General features: G+C 41.1%; 1 protein-coding gene across 1 annotated transcript in view; it reads left to right on the forward strand.

Moving 5' to 3' along the window:
* Positions 1 to 12,510, forward strand: part of AGXT2 (alanine--glyoxylate aminotransferase 2) — a 33,118-nt gene extending 20,608 nt beyond the window's left edge. Inside the window, exons 10-14 of the mRNA XM_058169045.1 lie at positions 1,320 to 1,452; positions 5,075 to 5,163; positions 6,467 to 6,616; positions 9,582 to 9,680; positions 11,549 to 12,510. Of these exons, the coding sequence (XP_058025028.1) occupies positions 1,320 to 1,452; positions 5,075 to 5,163; positions 6,467 to 6,616; positions 9,582 to 9,680; positions 11,549 to 11,659 (582 nt within the window). The 3' untranslated portion in view covers positions 11,660 to 12,510. The remainder of the gene's footprint in view (positions 1 to 1,319; positions 1,453 to 5,074; positions 5,164 to 6,466; positions 6,617 to 9,581; positions 9,681 to 11,548) is intronic.
* Positions 12,511 to 13,452: the final 942 nt, after the last annotated feature.

The following is a 13,452-nucleotide window of genomic DNA, read 5'->3' on the forward strand; positions in this document are numbered from 1 at the left end:
AATACTTTTAAATGAATGCTTTTAAAAAATAATTAAAAAAGGTGTTCCAACAATCAGCTGTGACAATCAGTTGTGCCACCCAATGTTGGAACTTTTTTTTTTTACTTTTTAAAGCATTTGTTTACTACCTATTGCCTGAACCAGTATTTTTGTGTAAAGTGTGATAGTTCATTTTTGAGCTCTCTGTGATTCTGTGGGGTTCTTCCTTGTTGCAGGGGCTTTTTTGTGTGAAGTCCAGCTGCTTTTGCATTGTGTGTGAGTCAGTTGTGTAGCTTTTGTGTTATTTTTATGTAAAGTGATTTTCCTCGTCACATGACCACCAAGCCACGCCCACCCAATCACATGACCACCAAGCCACGCCCACCCAATCACATGACCACCAAGTCACGCCCACCAAGCTATGCCCACAGAACCACCGGTAGGGAAAATTTTTGAATTTCACCACTGAGTGGGTGGTGTTTTCTCTAAGGACTTTATCATGCACAGATTTTAGTTTGGAAGTCACTTCTGTGTAGGAACAGCTGATGAAATACTGGCATGCATGTAGTAGATCTGACTGTGAACCCAAAGGAGCTTTTTTCAAAAGGCAACTGGACTTTCTTGGGTTTTTTTTCTTTGAAAAGCTTTCATTTCATATCCAAAACGCTTCAGAACTTCTTCAGAAGAAGAAAAAGCTTCTTTAATGAGAAGCGAAACATTTTCAAAAAACAAAAAAACAAAATGCAAGATAGTCTACTTGCCTTTGGGGGAAAAAAATACACCATGACCTGGATGATTGAGAATCTCTTATCAAACCTGACAATGAAAAGACACAATTTCCTATCAGGAGACAATTGCCTTAAAATATAGATGCTACTTATATAGAGAAACTCTATAGCAGGGTGTCCAACCTTGGCATCTTTAAGATCCGTGGACTTCAACTGCCAGAATTCCCCAGCCAGCCATGCTCTAAACCAGCTCTAAACTCAAACTCAAGGCCTGCAGGCCGGAAAATTTGGCCTGTGGGGCCACCCTAGAAACAGCGAAGGACTGGCCCGTGGTGCCTCTGCCAGAGAAAATGGCGCTTGGGAGGGTCCCCCTTGAGCTCCATTTTAGCTGGCAGAGGGCTGCAGGAGGCCTCCCTGCTGAAAACGGGGCCCAGGGGGTTGCCTGCGTCCCACAAGCTCCATTTTCCTGGCAGAGGGCCATGCCCACTCCGTCCCATCCACGCCCACCCAGCCCCCGAGGTCAAACACAAGCCTGATGCGGCCCTCAATGAAATCGAGTTTGATGCTTCTGCTCTAAACCTTTTTAAAGCATCTTTTTTTTGCTCCATGAAGGTTCAGACCGGATTTGGACGAACGGGCAGTCATTTCTGGGGCTTTCAAGGACACGATGTTGTTCCAGACATAGTTACCATGGCCAAAGGAATTGGTAACGGCTTTCCCATGGCAGCAGTTGTGACTACAGCGGGTAAGAACTGATTTCACGCACAGGGCCTGGAGGTGCAAATGAGGCCACATAGGGCAGTGTTGGCGAACCTTTCGCACTCTCATGTGCTGGCACATGTGCTAGAAGTGGCACGCGAAACCCTCCCACGGTGAATACGCGGCCTCGCTGGCTCCTCTTCTGTGTTCCTGTGCTTAAATATGCGCTGGTCAGCTGGCTGTCACGTGCGTGAGGGCGGCGAACCCCGGAAAAGCGGCGGTCCATCGCGCATGCGTAACCCGGCACCCAAACACCCGCCGAACAGCTGGCCTTCGCGCATGCGCACAATGGCAACCCAAAGGTCGGGTGCCGTTCTGCACATGCGCGATGGACCGCCACTCTTCCAGGGTCTGCCGCCCATGCGCGCGTGAGAGCCAGCTGACCGGCGTGCGTTTAGGCACAGGAATGCAGAAGAGGAGCTGGCGAGGCTGCACATTCGCCGTGGAAGGGTTTCATGTGCCGTTTCCAGCACACGTGCCATAGGTTCGCTGACACTGACATTGGGGGTGCAATCACATCAACGTGAAAGAAAGGTTGGGTAATTGTTGTTTTTCTGGGTTGGAGAGGAATTTTGGGTTTTCTTCCCCAACATTATCATACGTTCCTTAAGGCTATGTTCCCTGCTTCAAAATGGCAGGATACCATTCCACAGTTTTCAACAATCATTTTCCCAGAGATCTGGAGGGCTTTGAAAAAGAATTTTGATTGCAAGTTATCCTTGACCTTAGCATGTACACTCATTATTTCCGAACATGCATGAGAGAATGAATTTTGCTGGATGAGTAGAATTTTAACTCATATAGAGAAAAATCACAAGCAAACACTCTGAATTGACTCTATAATTGGTCACTGACCCTAATTCTTATTTTATTTTATTTTTATTACGATTTTCCTTTTTCATAACATTGGTGCATACTCAACAAACTGTGACATTATTGTATATTTTGGATCTTCCTTCCATATAATTTCTATATACATTATACGCATCTAATCATCAATAGCCTTATATATATTTTATTTTCTATTTCTATTGTTTGTCCATGTGTACCAATTTTCCCAGACCGCACAGTATTCTGAATCTTCTTTTTCTTGTAATTCTATGATAAGCCTATCCACTTCTGCGCAAGCATATATTTTTTGGATAGTCAAGACTCTCTAGCGCTATGCTTCTGTGTTTCCAATATTGCGCAAATGCAATCCTCGCCGCTGTTAGAATATGTAAAATCAAATATCATGTTTTTTTATCAAGTTTTGTTTTAAGCAATCCCAAGTGAAATGTTTCTGGGTTCAGCTCTATTTAGCATTTTGTTATATCCTGTAGCCATCCCTGTATCTTAACCCAGTACTTTTTCGCACTGACTCTGATTCTTATTCTCTCTTTCTCTCTCTTATTCGTTTCCCCTTTCCTGCCTCGCCTCAACTGGGGTTTATAAATAGAATAGAATAGAATAGAATAGAATAGAATAGAATAGAATAGAATAGAATAGAATAGAATTTTTATTGGCCAAGTGTGATTGGACACACAAGGAATTTGTCTTGGTGCATATGCTCTCAGTGTACATAAAAGAAAAGATACGTTCATCAAGGTACAACATTTACAACACAATTGATGGTCAATATATCAATATAAATCATAAGGATTGCCAGCAACAAGTTATAGTCATACAGTCATAAATGGAAAGAGATTGGTGATGGGAACTATGAGAAGATTAATGCTGTCACTACAATGTTCTGTTAATAGGATAAACCGAACTGTGATTGATGAGTGCTTATGAAATAATTGTGTTATCCTTTAAGGGTTACCCTATGACTTTATCTTAACAAATGTAATCTCCAGTCAACAGCAGCTGGCCCACAATATAGTCTTACACTTTTCTTCCATTATGTTCCACCTGCCTATTTTAAATTAAAATAAACGTTTCAAAGATGCTATCAGTTTTTATTCCACTCTCAATCAACAGAAACTAAACCCCAGAGCCCCTATTTTATTAAATTTTCATATTTCTAGGAAGCAGCCGGTCATAAATGTTATAATCATAAGTTTAAAATACAAAGATTAGGCAAATATAGTTGAATGACTGTGAATCTCCTCAGACGTGATTGGATGAGGTTCTTCTGATCACCATGGAATTGTTAAGCCTTCTCCGTTTTTGCAGCTCCCTCAAGTCAGTGGTATGAAAATGAACTGGTAGAATTGCAGTGATTCGTTGTCAAATAATAACATGATACTGTAGTGTTTTTTGGATACCTTGACTGGATAAAATAAGTGAATTACTTTTTAATACCATCTGGCTTGCTTCTGTTTGTGCAATGTAAACAAATCCAGTTCAAATGCATAATTCAGCCTATTAATTCAGATGAATCGAATGAATGAATGACTTTGCATTAGACTATGGGCACCTGCCTCTGGTATTTGCATAACCCAAAGAAAGCTTTAGATAAAGATCATTTTAAGTGGAAAGGGCTTTGACTGCATACAAACTTACTTTCAGTCTGAGCCACTGAATATTGAGCGCACAGATTCACAAACAATCTTCTGAGCCACTATGATAACACTGAGGTTCCCGATACATTTAGTCCTCAACTTAAAATTGCAGTTGGGACCAGAATTTCCAGAATTACAAAGAGGTTGTTTACTGGATTGCACCCAATTTCACAACCTTTCTTGCTGCAGTTGTTAAGCAGATCACTGCAGTTGTTCAATGAATTTTACAGTCTTTAAGCGAATCCGGTTTCTCCCTGTTGACTTTGATTTTTGGAAGCAAACTGGGAAGGCTGCAGCCAATTACATGACCCCGGGACACTGCAACTGTCATACTATGGTCTTGTTCTGACCCGGCTCCCCAAATACCACAAATCTCTGTAGTTGAAGCAATGATTCCTTTATTAGGAGTGCCAGCAGCCCCGGCAAAAAGTTTCTCTCTCACAACAAGCTAACAAGTCTGTCCGGCAGGGAGATGAATAGTTGTCTGCCACATCTATTCATCTCTGCCCCCTGCCTTTTATCCCCAGAGCTAGGGTGGGGCTTCACTAGCAGCGGTGGCTCTTCCATCCCAAGGACCGGCCCACAGATTTCCACTGCTCTCCTCTCCTCTGCCTTCTGTGCATCAGGCACAGCTGTTCCTCCTCTTAATCATCAGCCACCTCCAGTCCTGGGGGCTGTTGACTCTCTATCTGAGGGCTGAGGGACGGCCCAGACTCCACCTCTCTCTCTCTCTCTGACAACTCCATTCCCTCTTCCCCCTCGGAGCTCTCAGGTTGCCTTGATGCTGACCCTGACTCCCACGCCTCCTCCTCATCTGATTCAGCTGCTGGAGGGGCCGGCGGCCAACAGTCCACAACAGGTCTGATCATTAATATGCATCTCAACATTTACACTACCTCTAAATACATGCCAGTTGCCAAAAACCCAAATTTTGATCACATGATTGTGAGAAAGCTGCCATATTTGTAAGTGTGAGGATCTCTTGTAAGTCACGAATGGTTGTAAGTCAAGGCCTACCTGCATTGTAAATGTAGGTCTCTTTTATGTTTCTTCCAGCGGCTGATCTCTTTAATGAATGGCTTTACAGCTTCATTTATTAATACTGATACGTTTTGGTTTTAGAAATTGCACAGGGTTTGACGGAGAACCTCCACTTCAACACATTTGGAGGCAATCCCGTGGCTTGTGCAGTTGGATCTGCAGTTCTGGATGTAAGAAAATGTTTTCATTGGTTTTTAGATATATTATTATTTATAAACTTTGACAAAATTGCTTCTCCTCGCCCTAAATTAAAGGACTTTTGGCTCCCAGAAGGATGGCTTGCTGTGCACGTTTAGTCACCTTGGCTAGAGATTCTTTATTCATTTTTAGCAAAACGATTTATTTTCAAACATAACTTCCTTCTCTGTTTGAATGCAGGGAAAGCAAAGGCAGATTGAAGGTTTCCGCTCATGTTCTGTCCCCACTACATGTTAGTTTATGTGCAGCTCAACATGCAGCTAAACCCACCTCTCCTCCAATAAAACGTAGCGTAGATCTGACTGCTTTATTGAAAGAACAGGATATGGTGAAACTGAGGAAAATAGGGATACATAAAATGAGAAACCAAATATAAGATAGACAGTATTGAGTTACTGCTGAACATAACAATTAATAAATACAAACAATTTAAATCTCACCAGCGATGCTCTATGTGTGGGATGTGGGTTTGTCCTTGGATGACCATGTGCCACAGATTAAGAGGGAGTTTTTTTGTGCTTTTGCCTTCTCCAAATGCTAAAGAAAATGGAATCTGACTTCCCAGTGTGCACTTGGTTTAAGAGTGCGGGCTGATGAGCAAATGGGTTGGGTCAGCTTCAAACAATATATTTGGTATTTGTCTCTCTGGTGACTAGATGGGGCTAGAGAGCAATAACAGTATATAAAGATCATATGGTAGGGCATATTTGTCCCTCCGGCCACTAGATGGGACTAGAGAGCAAAAACAGTACACAAAAGTTATATGCTGGGGCATGACAATTCATGTAATAAGCACTAAAACCAGGGGTGAAATCCAAAACATTTCTCTACTGGTTCTGTGGGCGTGGCTTGGTGGGCGTGACAGGGGAAGGATATTGCAAAATCTCCATTCCCTCCCCACTCTGGGGCTAGCCAGAGGTGGTATTTGCTGGTTCTCTGAACTACTCAAAATTTCCGCTATCGGTTCTCCAGAACTGGTCAGAACCTGCTGGATTTCACCCCTTACTAAAACTATGGCTTTGAAATTTGAACGGTCACTAAATGAACTGTTGTAAGCAAGGACTAGCTGTATTGTATTAGATCAAATGTACTCCAGAATGTTTCCATGTATTGGCACGTAATGAAGTTAATTGACATTTTAATCCTTTTTGACTGGCTATGACCTTATCAAAGTTATGTCTGTCTAGTTTTTAAGGCCCCTTGTAGAACTAAATGTGCCGGCAATGCTATTTCTGAATGCTTGATGGTTTCCTTCTATGGTTTTTGTGTATCTAGGCAATAGAGGAAGATGGCCTGCAGAAAAATTGCCAAGAGATCGGAACTCACTTGCTCTTAGAGTTTGCAAAGCTGCGGGATAAGTTTGAAAGTGTTGGAGATGTTCGTGGCAAAGGACTTATAATTGGGATAGAGATGGTCAAGAATAAGGTATGGACTGCACTCGGGGGGAGGGCTATAATGCCTGTAAGGTACTTGCATTAAACTGAAAAGGACAAAAAGGGTCATCTAGTCCAATCCAGTGCAATGTGCAGGAAAACCAATTTGCCACTAATGAGAGATGGTTATTTTTTAAAAAATAACACAAGAGAGGAAAAACCTGTAACTTTTGGATTCTAACTGGAACATTCACTGTTGTTCATTATTCACTGTTGTATAAATGCTATTGACCGGAATATTTTCCTTGAACATCTAATATATTTTAAACACACGGTTGCTATTTCTACCTCTAATTTTTGGGGCCAGGTCAAATAATTTCTGACTATCTTCTCGGTAGTTTCCCTTTACGTACCTCACCATGGCTATCATATCATGTTTCCCTTCAGTTTCTTTGCTTTGCACCAGGGGTGTCCAAACTTGGCAACTTTAAGACTTGTGGACTTCAACTCCCAGGCTGAGGAATTCTGGGAGTTGAAGTTCACAAGTCTTAAAGTTGCCAAGTTTGGACACCCCTGCTTTAGACCAGTAGTGGGTTCTACTTATCTTCGCTGCTGGTCTGGAATCGGGATCGTGCGTGTATGCTTGCTTCGCTCATGCACAGAACCCATGCGCAGAGTGTCCATGATGATGTCTGGTGGGTGGGTGGAGCCTCCCACCACACCACTACCGGTTCGGCCAAATTGGGGCGAACCGGTAAAAACCTACCACTGCTCTAGACCAGTGTTTCCAATCTTGACAACTTTAAGAGGTGTGAACTTCAAATCCCAGAATTCCCCAAACAGTATGACTGTCTAAGAATTCTGGGAGTTGAAAGCCACAAAACTTAGAGTTGCCAAGGTTGAGACACACACCTTTAAACTGAAGAGTCCAACTTCTTTCTCTCTATCCCCATAGGACATGGCTCTGAAGGGCTTATATAATTTTTATTGGCCTCCTCTGAACTGTCTCTAACAATTACGCCAATGCAATCCTAAATTGCATTAACAGAATGATACAATCAAGAACAAGTGAAGTACTAATAGCATTCTATAAAGCCGTAGTAAGATCACACTTAGAATACTGCATCCAGTTTTGATTACCACACTATAAAAAAGATGTTGAGACTCTAGAAAAAGTGCGGAGAAGAGCAACCAAGATGATTAGGGGACTGGAGGCTAAAACATACAATGAACGGATGCAAGTATTCAGCCTGGCTAGTCTAGTGAAGAGAAGGACCAGGGGAGACATGATAGCAGTGTTCCAATATTTGAGGGGCTGCCACAGAGAGGAGGTGGTCAAGCTGTTTTCCAAAGCACCCAAAGGCCAGACAAAGAATAATGGATGGAAACTGGTCAAAGAGTGATTCAACCTAGAAATAAGGAGAAATTTTCTGACAGTGGGAACTATCAACCAATGGAACAGCTTGCCATCAGAAGTTGTGGAAGCTTCATCACTGGAGGCTTTCAAGAAGAGATTGGACAGCCATCTGTCAGAAATGGTGTAGGATCTCCTCCTTGGGCAGGGGGTTGGACTAGAAGACCTACAAGGTCCCTTCCAACTCTGTTAATCTGTTAAATCTGTTAATTAATTGACTTCTGGAACTCTGATACTCAGAATGGTACACAGTACTCCAGGTGTGGTCTCACCTGGGCTGAGTAGACAAGGATCATTTCCCCCATTTATTTTGGTCAATGATCAACAAAATTTAAATTCAACACTAACATTAAAACCCTCCTGTTTTGCAAGTCTAATTTACATACTATAAAAATAACTCCATTGTAAGGTGCTAGCGCAAAACATAATAGCACCATTAAGATTATAAATATAATTAGGGTTATTAAATCCATGAGGAATGCAGTGCTATACATCTATGTAATTGGTATACTATTATATAAAATTATATATAATGCTAAAGTGACTAAACAACCATGGTACCAATGTCTACTGCAGAATATAGTCAGTGAAAAACTAGACATACCCAGACATATGCAGGAACTGGGTATGTCTAGTTTAATAAAAAGAAGGACTAGGGGAGACATGATAGCTGTGTTCCAATATCTCAGGACTGCCACAAAGAAGAGGGAGTCAGGCTGTTCTCCAAAGCACCTGAGGGTAGAACAAGAAGGCAATGGGTGGAAACTGATCAAGGAAAGAAGCGACTTAGAACTAAGGAGAAATTTCCTGACAGTTAGAACAATTAATAAGTGGAACAACTTGCCTGCAGAAGTTGTGAATGCTCCAACACTGGAAATTTTTAAGATGTTGGATAACCATCTGACTGAGATGGTGTAGGGTTTCCTGCCTGGACAGGGGGTTGGACTAGAAGGCCTCCAAGGTCCCTTCCAACTCTGTTGTTATGTTATGTTATGTTAAATCTATAGGTGTTTCAGAACTGAATATTAACAGTTGTACTAAAATCACAGTGCAAAAAATAATAATAAGCTGAGTAGAGAACTACACACTGAAGCTTGATTATAGAGTTTGTTCTGGCACAGAAAAGTATATAAATATAATGATAGATACGACTAACTGTAGAGTCCTCTTGCAAACACCACTAACTCACAATGGCAATTTCTGAAAAATTAATGCTGCAGCTGCTGCATTTTTGTGAATCTTTGTGCATGCGCACACATTCAAAAGCTATTTTGAGTTCTTAATGGTAAGAGTATTTTTAATCAATCAATAAAATAGAAGTTGTATTGTGATGCTGGGTATGTCAACCTACAATTCTAAAACCTGTAAAATTTCATGTTAACATATCCAACATTACCTCTCGTATTTTATTTATTAATATGTTGCCCTTAACAACTCAAAATACCTTTTGAATGTCTGTGCATGCACAAAGACTCATAACACAAAAATGCACCTTTCTGTTATTAATGGCTATGTATTGTTTGATTCTTTCATGCTTTCCTATTTTGTTTTGTTTTTTTAATGAAAAAGGGGTGAGAAACTGAAGTTTAAACTTTCTTCATAGGAAACTCGCCAGCCACTTCCAGCTGAAGAGATGGACCAGATTTGGGAAGACTGCAAAGACATGGGGTTGCTGATTGGCAAAGGAGGGATGCATTTACAGGTACTGCAAATTTTGAGAAGCATATTAAGCTGTGCCCATAGCCAGTTCTTTAGTGGACAGAAGGATGACCCATGATGAAGAAAAATTAATGATTTACATATTAAAAAAATGTAGTCCTCAAATTAGGTAAAGGTAAAGGTTCCCCTTGCACATATATGCTAGTCATTCCCGAATCTAGGGGGCGGTGCTCATCTCCGTTTCAAAGCCGAAGAGCCAGCGCTGTCCAAAAATGTCTCCGTGGTCATGTGGCCAGCATGACTAAACGCCAAAGGCGCACGGAACGCTATTACCTTCCCACCAAAGGTGGTCCCTATTTTTCTACTTGCATTTTTTATGTGCTTTCGAACTGCTAGGTTGGCAGAAGCTGGGACAAGTAACGGGAGCTCACCTAGTTACTCGGCACTAGGGATTCGAACCGCTGAACTGCCAACCTTTCGATTGACAAACTTAGCATCTTAGCCACTGAGCCGCCGTGTCCCCAAATTACAACCATTCATTTAGTAACCTTTCAAAGTTACAATGGCACTGAAAAAAGTGACTTATGGCTGTTTTTCACACTTACGATCATTACAGCATACCCGTGATCAGGTGATCAAAATTTGGACTCTTGACAACTGGCATGAATTGATGACGGTTGTAGCATCATGGGACCACGTGATTATCTTTTGTGACCTTCTGACAACAAAGCCAATGGGGAACCCAGATTTACTGAACCAGGGGTCTCCAACCTTGGCAACTTTAAGCCTGGAGGACTTTAAGTCCAGAATTCTGGGAACTGAAGTCCTCCAGGCTTAAAGCTGCCAAGGTTGGAGACCCCTGCACTGAACAATTAACAATTGCAGTGATTCACTTAACAACTGTGGCAAGAAAGTTCGTAAAATGGGGCACAGTTCACTTAACAACTGTCTTGCTTAGCTGTTAAAAATTTGGGCCTTGATTATGGTCGTAAGTCAAGGGCTACCTTGTAAGGCACAAGTATTCTTCTTTGTTTCAAAAGATTGAACTTTGCCAGGTTGACAGGTGACCCCAAGTAACTTAGGATGGTAAAAAAACAATTTCAATCTCACCCTGGCTCCAGTGACATCACCCTGTCATTATCATGGTGATGTCACTGGAGCCTAGATGAAGTTGAAATTGCTTTTTACCATCCTTAATTACCCATCCAGACCTCAAAATAATAAGAAAAGTTTGGCCCAGAGGGGAAAAAGTTTAGCCAGCCCTGATATAAGTAATATCGTATCACTGCATAAATAATGCATTATTGTAAAAAAAAAAGAAACACATACAACCGTCTGTGCATGAAATTTTATCTGATGTTTGTTCCCAAACCTGCTTGTTTCAGGTATATTAGCCTGGGCATGAAAACATGGGGAGAGTAATACAGGCAGTTCTCAAATTACGATTAAAATTGAGCCCAGATTACTGTCGTTAAGTCATGCTGTTCATTAAGCGGCCCATTGTCACAATGGATGTTTTGGGGTTTTTTTGCCGGAAACCAGAAATGCCGATTTGTGGCAAAGAAATATTGTGAATCAGCCTTGTGAACACAGGTTACTGTAAATGTGGACTGGTTGCCAAGCATCATAAAATGACCGCATGAGAAGGGAAGAGGCTGCCTGTCTTTACCTTTTTTTTTTTTTGGTTAATGGCTTGCAAAGTAAATTGTAAAGCTGGACCTTACAGATCGATCAATAAATTTAGCTTGTGGTAGGCTGGAATTGTTTTAGCTTGGTCCATCCCCATTCTCTGCCCCTTAACTGGAAACAGTATGTTGCTTTCTGATTATATCTACAGCCAGAACATCTCTACTACTTAAACAAGTTTCTTCTCTGTATAATATTTCCCTCTTTTTTTTTTTCTTCCCCAAGACATTTAGAATTAAACCTCCGATGTGCATTACTAAGGAAGATGCAGATTTTGCAGTGGCCGTCTTCCAGGAAGCCTTAATAAGACATACAGAAAGAACAGCTGAAAAATAAGAGAACTCTCTCTCTTTCTCACACACACACACAAGATGCTTTGGACTCACTGTGAATAAATCCATGAACCAGAATTCATTGCCTGAAGTATTGATTCCTAATAGTCCTTTTTTTGAGATTAATTTGGATAAGGTTACACGCAGAAAGCAGCAGGCTTCTCAGCCCGCAACTCCATTTGACTGCTTTATAACTTGTGGGCATTGGGTGCGTAGCTTATTTACAAAAGCCCAGCTGATGTTTTGGCTGAGCACATGGGGAGCCATCTTTTCTTCTGCTTTGCACAAAGGAATTTTAAGAATGAGTGCTGGGGATACTTCTGAGCGGAAAATCGATGGAAATGGGTTTGAAACGCAGCTGAGCAGCAGAATATTAACCGCTTCAATCTTGATTGCAGAAAATATGACTTCTGTAACAGAGTTATTAATACTTGGAACACACTACCTGACTCTGTGGTCTCTCCTCAAAATCCCCAAAGCTTTAACCAAAAACTGTCTACTATTGACCTCACCCCATTCCTAAGAGGTCTGTAAGGGGCGTGCATAAGAGCACAAACATGCCTACCGTTCCTGCCCTATTGTTTCATTATATCCAATTAATATAGTTATTACATACTTATGCTTATATATATGCTTATATATTATATAGTTATTTTCATGCTTATGCTTATATATACTGTTGTGACAAAATAAATAAATAAAATAAATAAAAATATAAATTCTTTCCCACTCTCTGCCGTAAGGGCACAAGCTTAATTCTGTTGCCGTTTCGCTTTGAATTACAGGTGGGAAAACACATACTCAAATCCTTTCATGTTTTGACAAAATGCAATTTTATAAAGCAAAAACTGGAACATGAAACACTGATAGTGTTGAACAAACATTCAGAAACCCTCCCACAAATGTCTCAGGGGCAACAGATACTTCACTAGCTAGAATAGAGTGAAGCTTTTCATGCTGATTAGTGCTTTAATAGTCTTAGCATATATTAAGATCAAGGAATATTAATTCAGTTCTTAGCTCTTGCATCAGGAACGAGGAAACTAAAACCGAATTGACACTTGCAAATCTTGCTGTCAGGGCTAACTGAGATGGTTCTGAATTTAAGAATCATATGGAGTTCCTGAACTTCCCCAAGTAGATATTTTATTCAAATCTCTTTTGCTGAAGAACAGAATACAGCAAGAACAAGAGAGCTACGGTTCCCCAAATATATTTTACAGTAGTGCTTTTCAATCAGTGGTTGAATGTCTATGGAGATTCTCAGTCATCCAGGTCATGGTTGTCCCAAAGGTGCTTTTTTCAAGAGGCAACTGGACTTTCTGGTTTTTCTTTGAAGACATTTCGCTTCTCATCCAAGAAGCTTCTTCAGCTCTGACTGGGTGGTGGGGAATTTGCACTACTCAGGTGACCCTGATGATACAGATAAACCTCCAGGTGACCTTAACAACTTGCTAAAAGAATGTAAATGACCAGCTGTCTGCAAGGAGTATAAATCCTTCCATTCTCCACCATCCAGTCAGAGCTGAAGAAGCTTCTTGGATGAGAAGTCAAACATCTTCAAAGAAAGTCCACTTGCCTCTTGAAACAGCACTTTTGGGTCAGTGGTTGAATGTATACCACAGGTGGGATGTACAAATTTCATATAGAGCATGGGGAAGAAGATATTGGAACTTAAAACTTAACAATAACAAAATATCTTTAAAGTTACGCTTTTGTCTAGAAAATGTTTTTCCTATCATGGTTGTAGCAAACCCACTTCCGTGGATTGAGGGACGGCCCTTGCGATTTTATGAC

This window comes from Ahaetulla prasina, chromosome 2, assembly GCF_028640845.1.
Source record: "Ahaetulla prasina isolate Xishuangbanna chromosome 2, ASM2864084v1, whole genome shotgun sequence".
Classification (NCBI taxonomy): Eukaryota; Metazoa; Chordata; class Lepidosauria; order Squamata; family Colubridae; genus Ahaetulla; species Ahaetulla prasina.